Source organism: Podarcis pityusensis (assembly GCF_964106645.2).
Source record: "Podarcis pityusensis genome assembly, chromosome: 12".
In the NCBI taxonomy this organism is placed as follows: domain Eukaryota; kingdom Metazoa; phylum Chordata; class Lepidosauria; order Squamata; family Lacertidae; genus Podarcis; species Podarcis pityusensis.
The window spans coordinates 34,237,462-34,256,551 of NC_138037.1; the positions used below are offsets into that span (position 1 = coordinate 34,237,462).

Consider the following 19,090-nt stretch of genomic DNA (forward strand, 5'->3'; position numbering starts at 1 on the left):
GGAAGAATGGCAGATGCAACTGATAGACTACATGGAACTGGCCGAGATGACCGGCAGAATTCGAGACCTGGGAGAAGAGAGGACTGAGGAGGATTGGAAGAAATTTAAGAACTATTTACAAAAACATTGCAATTTGAGTGAATGCTAAACAGGACGCTAGATCAATATAACTGAGCACCACTAAACTTAGATGATTTTAAGAAAATAAGTGAGATTGAGAAAATATAACTCTTTTTGAGGAGTAGAAGATTATGAAACATAGAAGGGCTATAAGATTGCAAATAAGATAATAAATTGCTGACAAAATGCTATAAAGATGAAAGTGGGAGCGGGAGATGTGAGGAAGTCCAAAGAAAATGTGAAATTATGTCAAGATATATGTTACATTGTTTATTATGTGTATTGTTATTGTAAAACCCAATAAATTTCTATAAAAAAAAAAAAAAAAAGAATGGACCTCCGGAACGAATTAAGTACTTAACCTGAGGTACCACTGTAATTGCATGAGCAGTAGAACTCTGTGATGTCATGCGTCTGAGGCAGTTATGGCAGTTATTTCCGTTGGTTCAGTTCGTAGTATAGTCTTAGTAGTTGGAACAGCAGGTATGTTATGTTGTGGTGCTGCCTGCCTCAAAGGTAGTTTGTCTGTAACAGTATAATCTAGGTAAGATGCCTTTAGCAACTTAAGAAACACCAACCTGCATTATATATTTAACCTGCAACTGTAAGTACACTAATGAAAAGTTATTCATCATTCTAAACTTAGGTTTTTTTGGGGGGGGACAAATTAAAGGGTCAAATGCATATTTCTGCATATATCTGCAAATGGGAACTAGAGGCTAATGCCCACATGCTGATCCTATGAAGCCCTCTGTATACACTTTTATATTCTCTGCTTATGGAGGTGGCAAGATATGTCATTGCTGATCGCATAATTGTAAGTTACATGATCTGAGAGAAATGAAGATATGGGCATGAAATGATCTTTTTTAAAAAACAAACACGTGGACTGATCTCTCCCCTAAGCTGGAGTGCTGTTGCATAATAGCATAATAAGTGCCTTCCTGGATCAGATGAAAGGCTCTTCCAGTCCTCCTGTTCTCTAACAGAGAAATTCCAGATCCCACCACCACCACCCAAAAATCTGGTGCTAGTTTTGTGCCGCAAACCATGTCTTGTTCTGGCGCCCAAACTGAGTAATTGTCACTCAAAACGGGGTCACAAGTAAGTGGCCCCAAACCCAATCTTGTCCGATTGGCTCCAAACCAGTACCAAAATGGTGTGCCAGTTTGGTGCCATTTTGTGCCACAAGCCCCACTTTCTGTGCCGTCCCTCAAACTGAGTAATTAACGCTCAACCCATAAGTGCCATTAGTGGGCACTTGTGGGCTAAGTGGGGAATTAAGTGGGCTACGTGGGCACTTTAGTTACCGTAGCTAAGGCTGGCTAAATAGGGACTTAAGTTGGCTAAGTAGGGACTTAAGCTAAGGGGACTTAGCCAACCTCAGCCACAGAAAGCAGGGTTTGAGGCACAAAATGACACCAAACCAGCATAACACTTTGGCACCTGTTTGGAGTCAATCAGACAAGGTTGGATTTTTGGTCATTTACTTGTGCCCCTAATTTGCTTTGTCAATTACTCGGTTTGGGGTGGTGGTGGCACAAAACATGGAGTTGACAGCACAAAACAGCACCACTTTCACTAAACTTAGGCATCAGTTTTGGGGGGTGGAATCAGAATTTTGGGGTCACATGTTAATGAAGCTCAACCAGATGCCTCTGGGAAGCCCGTAAGGACCTGAGCACAAGAGCACTTTCCTAAGCGGTATTCAGCCCCCTGCTGCCTCCAACTGTGCAGCTAGAGCATAGCCATTGTGGCAGGTAGCCACCAACAGGCATAGCCTCTTTGATCTTTTCCTTTCCCTCGTTGAAGGCCATCCAAGTTTCAGGGGCGGAGCTTCATGCTCCAGCACCAGGGGCAGAAAGGAGGCGGGGCCGTGGCTGGTGTGCGTCCCGGAGGCGTGGCGCACCACCTGTGGGGGCATGGCGCCCAGCGCAGGGAGGGAGCAGCCACGATGGCAGCCACGATGGCACCCCACCAGGATCGTGGTGCCAGGGGCAGTGCGCTCCCCTGCCTCCCTCTTCCTCGCCAGTGCCAAGTTTATGGCCATGGCTGCATTTTGCCGTAACCACATTTCACAGTTTAAACTGTGGTCTGTGTGAAGTAGTCTCTTGTACTTCCTGTCACTTCGTATTAGATGCTTTGGCTATTGGCTGTCTCTCTGTTCGTCCCAGCCCACTGAGATTGGGGGAAGGCCAAGTTTCGACAAAGGAAGTGCTTTCATCAGTCTTCCATCCATTCTCTTAATTTCTGGCAAGTTGATGTTGTTGTTTTCTTTTTTTCAAATGTTTATTTTATGAATTGGGATGTTGGAATGAGGGGAGGGAGGGGAGCAACAAGGAGAGGGTGTTTTCTTTTTCTTTTTTTACATCATAGAAGGAAACCATTGTGAGCTCAGCCAATATACAGTGGTACCTGGTTACGGACTTAATTCGTTCCGGAGGTCCATTCTTAACCTGAAACCGTTCTTAATCTGAGGTACCGCTTTAACTAATGGGGCCTCCCTCTGCCACCGCCACACAATTTCTGTTCTCATCCTGAGGTAAAGTTCTTAACCCGAGGTACTACTTCCAGGTTAGCGGAGTCTGTAACCCGAAGTTTTTGTAACCTGAGGTGTTTGTAACCCAAGGTACCACTGTAGTGGGAACAATGGCAAGTCCGTGACAAGCCTGTTAATTGTTGCTACTGTTTCAACCAATCAGAGGTTGCTACATGATAGCTGGGCCATGTGGTTTCCAAAAGCCGTGTCTGGGGTTTGTCAGGGCTTCGCTTTCTACACTGCTTTATAGAGAGAGGGACAGAACAAGGCAACTTCAGCCCAGCAGAAAATGTTTACGGTTTGCGTCTTCCTTCTTAACTATCTTGCTGTCTTGAGTATCTTTCTTGGATAACACAAACAATACGGCATCATGAATGAGGGCATGCTGCAGAGGTGATTGCATTTGGCTGGTGATCAAATAATCAATTTTATAAGTATATTGTTAGTTGCTGGCTCTTTTGAATGCAGGTCCATTTTGAAAACATGAGCATTAAAGTGCATGTGGAAGTTAAAACGATAGCCCTTGGCTGCCACCTAAAGGTTTTAAGTGTCACTATGAAAGGATACCCTCCTGTTGAAAAACAGATATCACATTTAGTTCAAGATGATTTCACCTCCTGTCTTTACAAGAAACATCCAGCATCTTTACTGCAAGTGAGAGGTGGTCATCCTAGGTACATATGCCTGAGCCTTCCCATCAGCAGATGTTCTGGTGTTGTAGCAACAGATTCAAAATTAGGATAGATGAAAACATAAATAGCAAAACGCTGGGAGTTAACACATAAAATAGTGGTGCCCTATGTAGATACAATCCTTGCATCATCGTGCCATGCAGACTATTTCTCTCTCTCTCTCTCTCTCTCACACACACACACACACACACACACAAATGTCTTTCATAGATATTACCTTGCTGTAAAAAAAAAAAAAAAGCACAGATATACCCTACAAATATTCTGGTATCTTGGTTTTCGAACAGCTTAGTTCTTGAACGTTTTGCCTCCCGAAAGCCACAACCTCGGAAGTGAGTGTTCCGGTTTTCGAACTATTTTTGGAAGTCGAACGTCCGACGGGGCTTCTGCAGCTTCTGATTGGCTGCAGGAGCTTCCTGCAGGAGCCGCGCTTTGGTTTCCGAACATTTTGGAAGTTGAACGGACTTCCAGAACAGATTCCGTTCAACTTCCGAGGTACGACTGTATACGGACACTTTTATGAAAGCACAATGTGTCTGTTTCATCATCGTGCACCACCATGGTAGCAGAAAAATTTAGTACCTTGCAGCAAACTTCCAAGATGCGCTGTCATGAAATGGTATGCACACTATGACAGCATCTCAGAAGTACCATGCGTCAGAATATAGGAAGAGCCGTGCTGAATGCATCCAAATACCTTGTCCAGAATTCTTTTCCTCACGGTGACTGATCAGGTGCCTATCAGAAGCCCAAAGAATAACACTCTCCCACTTCTGTTTCCCATCAATTGTATTCAGATGCTTATTGCCTATGTCAGAGTGGTATGAGATTCTACGGGTTCCATGTGCTTACCCAGGTTTCATGTTTCCTTCAGAAATTAGGCACAGTGGAGACTGTATTGTCTTTATAGTATATGGTTTATTTACACATGTATACAACCTGAGTCTACAATGGAGGAATTTCCAGCATTCACATCCTATGAGGGTCTGGCTTCCTCCTTAAGGGAAGCATTGGATTCAAAGGACATCAAAAAGCCACTTTCTGTGTCTAGTTCCAGCTTGTCCTCCCCAGCTTCCATGGAGTTCTGCCCTTCCTTTGCCTTCCCACTGCTAACCGACTCTAAGGACCTCCCCTCGGCCTATGTCATTTAAAGTGCAAACCCAAAACCTGGCCTTTGTCTGCTGCCATTAGCCTTTGCCTCTGCTTGTCACTCAGAGCTGGAGTGTTTGCATTGCCAATCATTCTTAATGACCCAGTACTCTGTTCCCTTTGTTTGTTGCTGATGCCCCATCTTCTCCCAGGTGACCTTCTAAGCCCAGAAACCAGGTTTGGCCTGTATTTTTGTCACTGCTAGATTCAGCGTCTGGCAGCTTTCCTTAATACTCCAAACATTGATTTATTCCTATCATTTATTAAATCTAAGGATGGGGGGGGGGAGGATCTTCAACTTATAAACTCATAACACATTTAGGGGGATCTAGCCCCCTCCAAACACTCATAACACCAGCAATCATGATTAGTAGCCTGATAACCTTTGCCCTTCATGAATTTGTTTGCTCTCCATATAAAGCATTCTTACATCTTGTATAGTTTAACTATGTGTTGTGTGAAGAAATACTTTTTCCTCTCCTGACTATCCCACCATTCATCTTCAATGGATGACCCAATGTTCTAGTATTATGAAATGCTGGAGGGATGAATCTTCCTATCCAATTTCTCCACCCGTGAATAAACCTCTATTATGTCTGCCATCACTCACCCTTTTTTTTTTTCAAGCTAAAAAGCCTCAGCCATTATAGTTTTTCCTCATAGGAGAGTTGCTCCAGCCCTTCTTCCACCTCTGAAATACCTTTTTTGAGATGTGGCAATTGAAACTGTAAACAGTACGCCAAATGTCGTGACCTTTGCACTTCTGTGGCTCAGCGGTAAAGCACATTCTTTGTATGTTTGATTCCTGGCATCTCCAGTTAGGGTTAGGGAAAGAATCCTTCCTGATAGCTGGCGTGCTACTGCCAGTCAGTGCAGACAAAACTGCTCTAGATTGATCAATGGCCCGACTCAGTATACAGCAGCATCCTATGTGTGGCAACAGCATAGAATGGTAGAAAGGCGTTATGGTATTGGCAGTTTTATTTCTGCTTCTCTTCCTAATGATCCCCCAATGTGGAATTTATTGTTTTCACAACAGCTGCACAGTATTTTCACCAAGCTGTGCTTCATGACCCCAAGATCCCCTTCCTGGATGATGATGATTGCCCCAGTGGTGCATCACATTACCTTTGCTTACATTCAATTGCATTTTAATTTGCACTCCCCCAGTTGGGAAAGATCCCTTTAAAGCATTCCACTATCTCTCTTTTTTTTTAACCACCCTAAAACATGCACAGATGCATATGCATTCACCACACACGATTGAGTACATGCTCCACATGCAATTTTCCCATACTGAAGCCATATCTATCTAAGGCATTTGCCATCTGCAAACTAGTGGCCTTAAAAGATTTCTTTTTCCTCTTTTGTAATGTGAGAGATTTCAAAGGACTGTTGATGCAGAGGAGTCAGCAAAGGATTCCTTATCGCTCTTCCACTACCCATCAGAACATTTTGTACTTTCCCTTGATCAAAATTGTTTCAGAATCATTTGTATTAAAAGCTGTGGACGTAAATTAGCTCAGCCAGACATCAACTACCAAGGGATGAAGGACGTTTCGATTCTTTCCACCCCCGTAAATACCGCACTGCCTTCCTGTTATCCCAATTTGGGAAAATGTCGTGTTTGACTCAAGGATGGAATTCCCTGTGGACATACTTGGATGAAGCAAAAGTGGCCCCACTAAAAAGGATGAGTGATATTAAGATCCATATAAAACACCACCATTTCCACAACAACGGGAGCAATCCAGGCCACCAACTTCAGTTTGAGCTATATGCCAATTAGGGTCTTACCATGTTCTCCTATTAAAATTGCTCAGAAACCTGAAGAACTGAGTACACCTTGAGGCAATCTACCAAGGGATGCTGTCATGCTACCTGTAGATGAGTGCCACACCCCATAGTCACCTTTGACTGGACTTAACTGTCCAGGGGTCCTTTACCTTCACCTTTTACATAATGAGAGCACCTTACAGGCACCAAGTATGCAACGACAACAGGATGGAAATGATGGTGTGGAAGTAGCAACAGTACCTTCCCATATCCAAACAAAGTAACACCTGTGTGGTGCCACCCTTACTTACAATCCATCCTCCAGATTCACCTTTTTGGCGATATCTATGACCAGTGTTTTTTTTCTTTAAAAAAAATGTTTAGGGGTACTCTCATTTTGACTCGGGAAAATCACCACTTTGTAGTTCAAATCGGGCGAAATAAATACAGTAAATGGACAAAAACACAAAGATTCACAAAATGTTTAGGGGTATCCATACCCCTGCATTCCCCCCCCCCCGAAAAAAGCACTGCCTATGCGCTGTGGGTTAAACCACAGAGCCTAGGACTTGCTGATCTGAAGGTCGGCGGTTCGAATCCCCACAACGGGGTGAGCTGCCGTTGCTCAGTCCCTGCTCCTGCCAACCTAGCAGTTCAAAAGCACATCAAAGTGCAAGTAGATAAATAGGTACCACTCCGGCGGGAAGGTAAACGGCGTTTCCATGTGCTGCTCTGGTTCGCCGGAAGCGGCTTAGTCATGCTGGCCACATGACCTCCGGAAGCTGTACACCGGCTCCCTCGGCCAATAAAGCGAGATGAGCGCCGCAACCCCAGAGTCAGTCACAACTGGACCTAATGGTCAGGGGTCCCTTTACCTTTACCTTTACGACACAACACCCTTGAGTCTCAGGCCCTCCTGCAACTAAATCCCTAAGTCTTAATGCATATAACTGAAAGAACCACATATTGCTTCCCTGCTTCCCCCTGCCTCCACTTCCCTCCTTTTCCTCTGTTTTTCTTCTGTGCTGAATGTTATAGACAGTAAGCTCTTCCAGGCAGGGACTAGTCCATTGTGCTCCGTCAAGTACTGTGCACAATGATGAAGCTATATCTGAATCATGCTATGAAATAACTAGATAACTGGAGAAGTGTCATTCTCTGCTCTCTGCCTCTTATCCTTCCCCTAGGTTTGTTCCTAGCTCCACTAATCCTAGGCTTTCTATTCCTTTTTCCTCCACTGTCCCTTGTTTTAAAAGTAGGTTATCTCTGCCCATGCTGCTTTCAATCTGATTGTAAAACTCAGAGACAATTTAACAAGGCAGTGCTAATGCCCTCGAGCTTGCTGCCCTGCCGGAGATCTTTTGGGAGCTGCACTGGCTGGTACAGCCATGTACCCTCTTGTAGACTGTGTGGGGCTGAGCAGGGGGGTTACTTAGGAAGGGACAGACACAGATTGCTCTCTCTTCCTTTTGCCTGGCGCAGAACAGTATTAGTAACTGCAGCAGCTCAAGCAACTATTGCACCTCAATAGTTGAGGAGAATACTGGTAAGAGGAATGGAATTAAAGGAATGGAGGGCAAATCTGAAAAGTATGGATGGGGAAGAGATGTGGATGCAATTTAAATCTGATGTTAAACCTGTACAGTTGGTAGAGCATGAGACTCTTAATCGCAGGGTCAAGGGCTTAAGATCCACAATGGGCAAAAGATTCCTACATTGCAAGGAGTTGGGCTAGTAGCAGTAGTCCTTTCCAACTGTACAATTCTATGCTTCTCTAATAAGGTGTGCCAACATGAATCTGTCATAGGTATAAATATATCCATAAACTACACCACACGTAAATCTAACAAGATGATATATAAGGTTTGCTGGTTATGGAATCCAGCCTCGTATTAGGCAAGGGGGCTCAAGACATCGCTGTGGCCTGTTCCTTCTCCTACCCACTATACTATTGCCAATAATAATATCATATGCAGCTGCTTCATATGTAAAACTCCAGAAGTGCAACTTACAAAGGCCTGTTCTGAATTTTGAGTTGAAAAGGTGCTAAAACCACGAGGAGGAAATGCAGTACTTTTACTGTATGTAGAGATATAGTTCAAAGATCCACCTCCTTCCATGGCCCAGTGATGATAAACATGTGTGGGCAGAATAGTGTGCAATATGTAGAAGAGAACTATTTTCAATGATGAACTATTCCAGATAGTAACATGGTGATAAATACAATCATTGCCTCTTGCAATCGTAATGTAATCATGTTGATTACATTCTTACATAATATACCTGTGTAAAGTTTTTTTAAAAATAAAATAAAATACTGGGGTTGGTGGTCTTCAGTTATGAGAATATTTGCCGGGAGTGTGCATTATGTTTGGATGAATCTCAGCTGCTGAAGAGAAGTGGAATACTGCATCTCAGAGGGATTTTCGGCTTATTGGAGGTGAAGCAGGATCTGTACAATGACGCGAGTCCAAGCAGGGACCCCTGAAGCACTTCATGGCACCTTGGCAATCCAAAGCAAGCTTCCGCTGAAGGCAAATTAAATGTCTTTAAACTTACCTTAATGCCAGGGTGGGATGATGGAAGAATAGAGAGCAAACATCAGAGTTGGAAAAAGCGGGTGGAGAGCTCTATTGAGAGTGATGGGATTCAAGTTAGCTGCAAATATCTTATCCCAGTGGTTTCAATGGGATTGAAGCATGACTAACTTTCTTTGGATGGGGGCCAGAGTGTATTTTTAAAGGCAGGCCAGATGGCAGCTCTTCCACTTGAAATTAGAGAGAGGGAGAGAGGGGGGGGGTTCTCTCTGCGCATGTATGTGCAGGAAAAAAGAGCAGCTTTCTATCCTGAAACAAAAATTATGTGGTTTTTGTTTATTTTGTAGAGTTCTAGCCCACCTTTCCAAAAGGCCCTCAGGCAGTTTACAATAAAAATAAGCAGCAGCAGCAGCAATGCTATAGTTTGAAACAGGCCATAGAAGGCTGCTAAACCAAATAATAGAAATTATCTATGGTTATTGCAGGGGTCAGTAGCTCCTTTCGAGCTAGTTTTCCAAAGACGACATAGGTGTCTCCTGGTGAGGCACTCAGAGAGATATGCATCCAGATTAAGATGTAATAAATAAGCCAGTAGTACATTATATTTATTAATTTAACTAACAACAGGGACTCAATGTAGCTTCTGGGACTTACTTAAGCCCCACCCCTATATCCTTAGGCCACACCCTCACCAGTCCTGACTGCACCCCCCCCCCATACACGTTGGTTTGGCTGGAATCTTTCCTTGAATTGTGATAATGTCTCTCGCTTGCCTGTATCGAGGGTGAAGAAATTGGGGGGGGGGGGCGTGTTTGTTGAAACCTTTTGCTTTTGCATGGTGGAATGTATGGTACTATACAAAAGCAAGAGCGGCATCCATTGCTCTGCTTGGCGCCTCTGGCCCCAATCAAAACTGGCATGTCCCCCCCCCCAAAAGTGACCTATGAGCTGCCCCATCCGTGGTTTATCTTGTCAAAATAACTCACGTCTCCCTTCTCAATTCTGACTCACCCTTTTCATTTTCATGTTTGGGCTGCTGGTTACGTACTTTAATTGAATTGTTCAAAAGCTGTAATAAAAAAAATCTGCAGTTAAAAGTATAAAAGGTTTTTTATAAAAATTGAATAGAAATAATGCATCCTTAACACACACACCTCCCCCCCCCCCCATGATGGAGAAATTGTGGTGGAATTGGTACATTTTACAATTGGTCATGCAAAGAAACATTCAAATACTGGTCAGTGGTTTGTTTGTTTTTTACTTTTTTATTGATTTATACAATTTAAAATTCTCATAAAATATATAATTGATAGAAAAGACAAAAACCCACACACCCATTCTCCCCCCACCCCCCTTCCCTCAACTTAGCCTTTATGTGTGTGGTTTTTTTGGTAAATATAGTCCTTCTGCTTACATTGTTATATCTTAACTTCATGTTCTTTTATCTAAAAACATTCCCATTCTTAACATTTTAAATCATCTCTTTAAAAGTACTTCTTATACTTAATTATATTCAAAACATTGTTCCTTATCTTTTACATTCATTTTCGTGGTTGTACATGTTTACTCAAACCCTGCTGGCGAGTATATTTCATTACAGTATTTATGCAGATGCAACATATATACCGTAATTCCCAGTCTTTTTAAAAGTCTCTGTTGTGTTTATTTCTTAATCTTCCTGTAAATTTCGCCATTTCTGCGTATTCCATCATCTCAGTTTGCCAGTCCTCTTTGGTCGGTGTTTTGTCATCTTTCCATTTTTGAGCAAGCAGAGTCCTGGCCATAAATGCTGGTCAGAGGTTTTTAATGAAATAACCCAAACAACTGGCCAAAATATACAAGTGAGCCCTCAATTGCCATTGTTGTCTATTTTTGATAATTTTCAATTTTTTGTAGAATCATAGAATGGTAGAGTTGGGAGAGACCACAAGGGTCATCTAGTCCAACCCCCTTTGCAATGCAGGATTTATTTTTTTACCAATGTGGGGCTCAAACCCACAACCCTGAGATTAAGAACCTTATGTTCTACTGAGTGACACTGGTGGACAAAAGTGGGGGCGGGGGAAGCAGCCTGCACTGGGTGCCATTTGGGAAAAGGGTGCCATCGCGTCCGCCCCCCCCGACACACGTCATGCCCCCGGGATGTGTGCCAGCCACGCCCACGCCTGTTCTCCGCTCTGGGGGCTGCAACATGTAGCTCCGCCACTGCCGACCAATATATCTTTTTAAAGAGTTAATACTTTATCGTAGCAGCTAGATTAATAATCTCCAGTTTCTAAAAGCAGTCACACTCCAACCTGCGGAGTCTGTGGTACAGTGGACGCTTGGGTTGCAAACGTGATCTGTGCGGGATGCACGTTCGCAACCTGCAACAGCACGTCTGCGCACGCGCGGGTTGCAATTCGACTCTTCTGCACATGCACAAAGCACGATTTAGCACTTCTGCACATGCGCGACCCCTGAAACCTGGAAGTAACCGGTTCCGGTACTTCCGGGTTTTGGCGGGTCCATAACCCAAAAAAACGCAACCTGAAGCATCTGTAACCCAAGGTATGACTGTAAAAGGAAATGTGGCAAATTGCTCTGATGGAAAATCTTACCTTTTCTTCTTCTTCTTAAAGAATGGCAAACTGGCACATGCAGCGTCTTACTTGGATGTGTCAGGAGTCTTGGAAGCTTCACTACCCTATATTCTCCTACAAATGAACACTGAGCTGGTTTGGAGGTCCTAGCAGGGGAGTGCAGCTATCGCATACCCTTGACCGAAGAACGGTACACTCCTTCAAACTGGGATTGCTGTCCACCGAGCACACAGCTTCAGGAGGGACACAGGAGGAGCAGTGAGGGAGGAAGGGGACACCCACCTAGCTGCCAGATCAGCCTAATCAACCCTGGCGATCAATGGGGTGACAGATGTCGCAGACAGATCTCACTCACATCTTACCTTTAAAGTAAAAGGCTCAAATAAACAATCTGGAAGCAGATTAATATCATGCCATATGGTATAAATTTATTGAGCACGTAACTAAATCTGAGGGCATTCTACACACACACCCCACACACAACTGGAAAATTATGGACTATATTTGACATAGATACAGAACCTGCTTGCCATTGATTTAAAAATACTTGTTTGTTTTGTTGTTATTGTTCTGTTTACTTTTATGTACCTTAAATGTGATGTAAAAACTTAATAATAAAAAGGTCTTTAAATATTATTATTAGTAGTAGTACATTCATATGCCACTTTTTATATTCCAAGGATCTCAAAGTTGGTGTACACAGCTCGCCTCCCCATTTCATCCTCACAACCACCCTGTGAGGTAGGTTAGGCTAAGAAGGTCACCCAGTGAGATTCATGGCTGAGTGGGGAATTCGAACCCTGCTCTCTCAGGTTCTAGTCCAACACTCTAATTATTACACCACACTGACCCTAATGGCCTACAGCTGCTAAGTTTTTCTTTGTTTCAGCTTCATGATTCTGCCCTTTCAAAATGTGTGATTCAGTAAATCAAAATGGCATGTAGGGCGAATAGTCTATAGCAGCCTTGGCCAACCTGGTGCTCTCCCAATGTTTTGGACTACAACACCCATCAGCCTCTGTCATCTGATGGGCTATGTAGTCCAAACATTGGGAGGGCACCAAGTTGGCCAAGGCTGGCCAAGCATCAGCCTTACATTTCGAGGTTATGCAAAATGTGGACAGTTTTGGAATTGGACGTGTTGCCGCCAGATTTCTGTCATCTGGAAACTAAACAGAATAGCATTGTCCTTGAATAAAATGTGATGCCCTTAGTAAAGGGTGATGTCAGTGAATGATTAGTCAGATAACATACCTGAAAAGACACAGGGAGGGGGGAGTTTCCTAACCTTGCCTTGGCTTGAAATGAAGGTACTTTCCACTTACTCAGCTGCAACAAGTAACCTTTGAGTCCTTCTATGTATTCACTGGTCACCGAAAGAACAGAAAAACTGAAACTCAGAAGAGCAGCTGACTGGCAGCTCCGTGGGTTTTGTGCTTTCTTTCTTTTTTCATTCTTAATCTGAGACAGTCCAAATCAAACACTTACTGAAATATTAAAGAATGATATGCAGGAGGTGGATTACACACCGAGGAGAATGCATCACCCATTGCTGAGAAGGCATCCTTGGGTTAAAAAAAAAATAACTAGAAGAACGGAACCATACTCTGGAAAATGAAAGGGAGAGCAAAAGGATAAGATTTATTATGCACTTGGAGTGGGTGGAAAAGAGTTCATGGCCATTTACCAACTTTTATGAAAAGGCTGCCTTCATGTGTAAGAGGGTAGGGAGGACCTGGCAACAGTGTACATAAGGATCTATCTTTCAGCTATTGTTCTTACATCATCTTGTGGCCATTTTATACATTGGAGCAGGGAAACTCAAATCCTGGACTCTTCCCAGGCCACCATCACCATCCCATCCCCAGTCAGCAAGTGATTTTGCCTGGCTAGATGGTGTCCTTGAACTCTGATATATGGGTGGGTGGAGAACAGAGAGGGTCATGTAAGTGTGTGCAGAACTATGGCGCTTGCCAGCACCTGGGACTACTTGGAGTGGAAACTGACGGAGTGCGCATGTGCATTCAACTGCCTAATGGCGTCACCATCACCTAGATCATGGCCATAGAGATAAGAAGAGTCATTCTGTCGTCTGGAGAGGTCACTTCCTGGTTCACATGGAGAAGCCATGTTCAATGGAGTCTAGTGACAGAGGTACTCAGTTGTACTGAGGCAGCACCAGCTGTTGAAATTTCGTGCCCCCAAACAATTTTGTGCTCGGGGCAATCTCCCGTGCCCCCCATGCTACACCACTGGTACAGAAACTGGCCTGCTGACAAAAGTAGCATTTGTATTCATTGCTCTGCCCACAATTTAATTTGGTGCCTCCCACCACTGGCACAGTGGTCCTGAAAGGTTTGCCCAGAAGCGAATGGGCTAAAAAGGCTTCCCCATCCCTGATATGCCCTAACCCCAGGTGCTAACAATGCCAGACAGGCTTCATGGAGTCTAATAAACAACCCGGAGTTTCGTTCAGCCTGTGGACCAAATGCTTCCACCAGCTAAACTGTACATGCACACAACCTCAGGAAATTCTTGCATACAATTCTCTGAAATCATGTGAGAAGGGGCCACTGCTTGGAGGAACAGCATCTCCTCTCTGTGCAAAAGATGCTATGCTCAATCTTTGGCACCTCCGGTTTTTAAAAAGACCCTGGCCTGAGAGCTGGTGCCAATCAATAATGGATTAGATTGATAAATAGTCTGAAGCAGCTTCATTTGTTAGACAATAGACAGCCTGTGAATGACGTAATATACTGGATAAGGGGGCATGACTTCTAAGCAAACTTGACCATCAACAGATGTGCTTTTGGAAACTACCTTGATCTAATCTTAATTTGTTTATCTACAAATTATAATACTTAACAACATGACTACAAGGACACTGGAAACAAGGACTGTAAATTGCTTCCAGATGACCTGCTTATTGAGCATTTGTTTGCACAAAGTTTGCAGGGAGGTTGTGCAACATCCACTGCTGTCAAACAACTGTCGTCCCATTGCTTTTCATTGCCTTTCCCTATCACTCTACTCACTGCACAAAATCCCATTGGTGTGGGCTGAGAGAGGCTGAGAGAAGCGGATTTTGCACAAGAATGCAAAATCCGCTTTAATTACGCAACTGGAATTTACTAGTATACAACTGAATCTCATCCACAAAATAGCAACAGTCCAGAAGTGGCCTATATTGCATACCACAATCCCTGACTTAAAACACATTATATAAAGGCCCCATTGAGCTCAGTGGGATTTATTTCAGCACCCTGTGTTTAGAATAAAGAATACAATCCGATACCCACCTGGCAATGAGCTTGGCTGGTGTATCCAATCTCACCTGCTTGATGGGGCAGAAAGCCAGATCTGCTTCCCCCTCTTTGACATCTGGAGCCCCAAACAGAGGACCTCCTCCTCCATCACTTGGTGCCTATTTACCAGCCCACTACCTCCTCCTTCCTCCTTCCTTTTTTCTTGCATTTGGTGCTGCCAAACCATACCAGATCCTGACAGAGCCAAGAGGTCCATGGCATCCCTGCATATATGACAGGGGCAGGCAGCTGTAGTTTAAGAAAAAAGACCTGGCAGACCAAACAGGGAGATCAGGTGGGTCAAGCTCGGCATGCGGAGTGGAGGTTCCTTACCCCTACACCCAGGTCAGTCCAGGGAATCTCCACTGAAATATCTTCTCAAGTAGCAGCAGTGGCGTGGCATGGAGGGGGGCATAAGGGTGGTTGCCCCGGGCACAAAATTATTAGGGGTGCAAAATTTCAACACCCAGTACTGCCGCGATACAGCTTTGTGCTTCCGTTGCTGGGCTCAGTTGAAAACGACTTCACCATGCGACCAGGAAGTGTCCTCTACAGACGACAGAATTACTTATCTCTACGGCTGCAATCTCGTAGGTGATCCAGACACTGTTAGGCAGTTGAATGTGCATGCGTTCTCTGTCCGTTTCTCTCCCTCACACTCACCCCCATCCACGCAGCCCCGGGTGCTGGTAAGCCACGCTATGCCACTGAGTAGCAGACTTGAGAAAGACCTTGAGATCTTTGGGAAGCAACTCCGGGCAAGATTATCTGATTCTCTGGGAGGCAGCTTCAAAAGGCATCTGGGAGGGACTGACAGCATGGAGTTGTGGGGTCCTCACTCCCTGAACATTCAACTGTTTTCCATTCCATTCTCCCAGCAACAGGGAGCAAAGTCTCAAACAATTGCAATCGTAGCATGAACAATTGTGCTGCTTGATGAATAGTCCACATTGTTTTAAAATAAGCCCAGACCTGGGCTTATAAAAATGCTATTAAGACTTTGAGTGATGTAAGAGTATGGGCTAGCCTTCCCCTGAAGCAACATGAAACAATTGCTCCAAACAGATTCCTAACCAGAGTGCCATGTTCATACCTCTCATTTCTGCCTGCCCTAAAATAACACACAGAGTTTGAGTGTCACCTTCATTTTGAACACCCCAGGCTTGCGGGGGGGGGGGGATCTCGCTGTCAAGTAAATTATATTAGGATTGCAGCCTCAGCTTCAGGGCCAGAATACAGGCAAAACTGAAACCGAGCAGAGGGCAAAGCCAAGCAAATGAATACGGTGTGTTCAACTGAGGCCCCACCCCAAGGCTCAGCTTCAGAACCGGTTTGCGTCAAGACTCTTCCTTGGAATTGCAAATTATTAATATGAAGGATCAGCTCATATCATGGTGCAGAATGCAGTCATTCAGGATTCTCCCACCACTCCCTGCTGCTTCCAGTTCTGGGAAAGGGCTTTTGTGGTGGCGTTAAGAAGGCTCTGTGACTTGCTTGCTAAGAAGTTCCCGCCTGTTCCCACCAATTGCCAGCTTATCCTGTTTTCGGTGCAGCTTCAGCAGCGACACGACAGGCAGGAATTCAACAGGTGCAGCTTCGTCAACACTGCACGTGCATCGAGGCAACACGTCCTCAAGTTTCAGAGCCGGGTAGAGCTGTGTTACGTGTTTTACCATAGCACTCTCCACCGAATTTCTGCACAAGTCATTTCGAGCAGCGGCAGAAGAAAAAGAAGGCAGTAACTCCCATTGTTTATATTCCCCAAATCCTGCACAGAACCGTAACAGAAATCAGAGCTGCCCCCTTAAATCCCAATCCCCCGCCGGTGCTTCCTGGCTCTTGTGGATCCTCGCACCGGACTTTGAGCGGCTTCGGGGTCCGGCTGACCTCGAAGGAAACGTGGACTGCCTGTCAAGCCCCGGCGCGGGAGGGGAGGGGGCGGAGCTCGGCCTGAGGAGCCCCCCCCTCGTCCGCCCCCGCCCCCCGAGCCCCCGCCCCCGGAGGCGCATTCCCGCCGGGAACAATGGAGCCGGCGATGCCGAGCGCGACAAAACAAAGCGCGGTGTGGGCGAAGGCTGCGCGCGCTCCGCCCCTCGCGTCCCGCCCACGCGACCCCCTTCGCCCGCCCTCGCTCGTCGGGAACCTGCCTGGCAGCATCCCGCGCCCCCGAGACTGACGCTTCGCCGCCAGGCAGAGCGGAACGCGGCTACCACAGGGGCTCGGCTGGCCTGGGCGCGGGAAGCCCCGGCGGCGGCACGCTTTGCTCGGACGCCTCGGCCGCCTCGCCGCCCTCCAAGCCTTCCCTTCTTCCCTCTCGGCTGGGAACTGTTGCTTCTTGTCCCGCGTTGCCAAGGAGCCGGGCGCCAGGAGCGAGACAAAAGCCTTTTGTGAAGGAGCCGCGGCGGCGGCGGCGGCGGCGGCTCCCTGGGAGAGCCGGGCCGGGGGGCCGAGGCGGATGGAGAGGCTCTCCGGCAAAGCAGCGCGCCGCTTCTCCTGCCCTCGCCGGGCTGCACCGGGCTCGGCCGACGGGGGGGCGCCGCCGCGCTCGCCCTGACATGTGGCGGCGCTGCGCCTGCTGCTGCCGTCGTCGCTTCTCCTCGGCTCCTTACCTGCGCGGTGGTGGCGGCGGCGGCTGCTTCTCCCGCCGCCCCCTTCGTCCAAACCCCGCAGGCGAGAGCTCGGTCGGGCCCCGGGCGCGGGGCGAAGGGCCGCCCGCTTGGCGCGATGTGGACTCCGCTCTTGGGTTGTTCCCTGACGGCTGGGCTCGCCGCCCTGCAGAAACGCCCGCGAGGTGCTGGCCCGCTCCTCGGCTTCGCCTGCCTGCTCGCTGCCCTTGTGCCGGGCTGGGGCCAGAGCCGTAAGTTTGGGTCTTGGTCTATTCCCTTCCGGAACAGGCACTCGCGCCAGCTCCACGGTGCTGCACCTGACTCTCTGCTGGCTGCGATCCGGTTTCGCACTTACCTGGCACCGAAGCATCTTTAAGATCGAGGCACCTCAGCCCTGAGGAGTTCAGTGGCCAGGATGCAGCCTTGGCAGGGTCCATTTCACTCAATAGAATCTGCTCCTAGAAAGCTATTTGACAGAAGTAAAAACAAAAACGTAGGGAGAGGGAGACATAGGAAGTGACCTTTAGTGGCTGGGTTGGGTGTAATAAAAGTTTCCACCCAACTCTGGGTTTTGGAGTTTCTCCGCAGGAGGTAATTTGTGAGCAGTGAGGGGGAATAACCATTTCATCCCTAACAGCTCTTATGAAAACTTCCGAGCCATGTTTAATATTGCAACCAGATCATCTGCTTGCGGGTCAGGTGGCTGCAACATCCTTCAGGTGTATCTGGCTCCACTGCCATAGGAACATAGGAAGCTGTCTTATACTGAGTCAGACCATTGATCCTTCACTGTCTGTATTGTCTGCGCTGACTGGCAGTAACTCTCCAGATTTTAGACAGGATTCTTTACCCAACTCTACTTGGAGAGGGCAGGCATAACACCTTTTGCATGCAAAGCATGCGCTGTAACACTGAGCTGTGAACCTTCCCTTAGTTGACTGCAGTTTAATGTTCTTCATGTGTAACTATCCAAATACAGGTGCTAAATTAACATGCAAAATCAAATATGAGTGTATTATTGCCAGTGATCGCCTTTGTGAATGGTCATTATGCTTATTTCGCAACTCATGTTAATTGAGTTGTCCCAGACTGTATTTTTTACACTCCTTTGTCACTTGACTCCACTGTTCACAACTTTTCCCTCTTTCTCCACCCATCTATATATAAACCTAACTGAAGATAATCCTTCACACATCTAATGAAGTAAACTCAAAAGTCCACAAAAGCTTACACTGTGATAAAATTGGTTAGTTTTTAAGGTGTCGCATGACTCTTTGTTGCTTTAACAGATTCTTCTGACACTCCAGAGAGAATAATTGGGCAAAAGGGTCAATGCAGACATCTCTTTGCTCCTGTAATAAATAGCACATGCTGAGAAGTAACCTTTCAGTGGAGAGTGTACAGTTATTCTCTCGTTCTGCAGAGTGAAGCCTAACAAGGCAGCTGTAAACAGGACAAGTGCGCTAAATTTTTCCATTATGTGCATTTAGCCCATTGCTGAGCCAAAATCTCTGAGAGATAAGGCGTGTGTATTCATTTTTTTCTGCCCTTCCCTGAAATAATAATAAAAAATGATAATAACAATGGAGGAAGAGTTGCAATAAAAGGCTGGGTGGAGTTCTGTAGAAACAATTGTTGCTGTTTAAGCTACAGAAATAGAAAATATGTAGGTGGTATTTGTATTGGTTTGGGGGTTTTTTTTGTTAAGAAGAATGCATAAGCTTTCATGTTACACAGCATTTTGTTGTCAGGCAGATGAGAGACGCAAGCTAAATCACAGACCA

General features: G+C 45.8%; 1 protein-coding gene and 2 long non-coding RNA genes across 5 annotated transcripts in view; 2 read left to right on the forward strand and 1 right to left on the reverse strand.

Moving 5' to 3' along the window:
* Positions 1-587: 587 nt before the first annotated feature.
* LOC308459573 lies at positions 588-12,031 on the forward strand. The gene is made up of 2 exons (XR_013978171.1): positions 588-724; positions 11,435-12,031. It is a non-coding gene; the product is annotated as an uncharacterized lncRNA (long non-coding RNA).
* LOC308459543 lies at positions 11,798-16,660 on the reverse strand. Of its 2 annotated transcripts, none has more exons than XR_013978105.1 (2): positions 14,695-16,660; positions 11,798-12,960 (listed from the first exon to the last, which is right to left on the reverse strand). It is a non-coding gene; the product is annotated as an uncharacterized lncRNA (long non-coding RNA). The 2 variants fall into 2 exon arrangements; XR_013978106.1 differs by having other exon boundaries at positions 11,798-13,002.
* A 104-nt stretch (positions 16,661-16,764) lies between these two features.
* ITGB8 (integrin subunit beta 8) overlaps positions 16,765-19,090 on the forward strand; it is a 52,521-nt gene continuing 50,195 nt past the window's right edge. Inside the window, exon 1 of one of the 2 annotated variants that reach the window (XM_080974748.1) lies at positions 16,765-17,557. In XM_080974748.1, coding sequence (XP_080830874.1) covers positions 17,425-17,557 — 133 coding nt within the window. In that variant the 5' untranslated portion in view covers positions 16,765-17,424. The remainder of the gene's footprint in view (positions 17,558-19,090) is intronic. The other variant, XM_080974747.1, reaches the window with a different exon arrangement.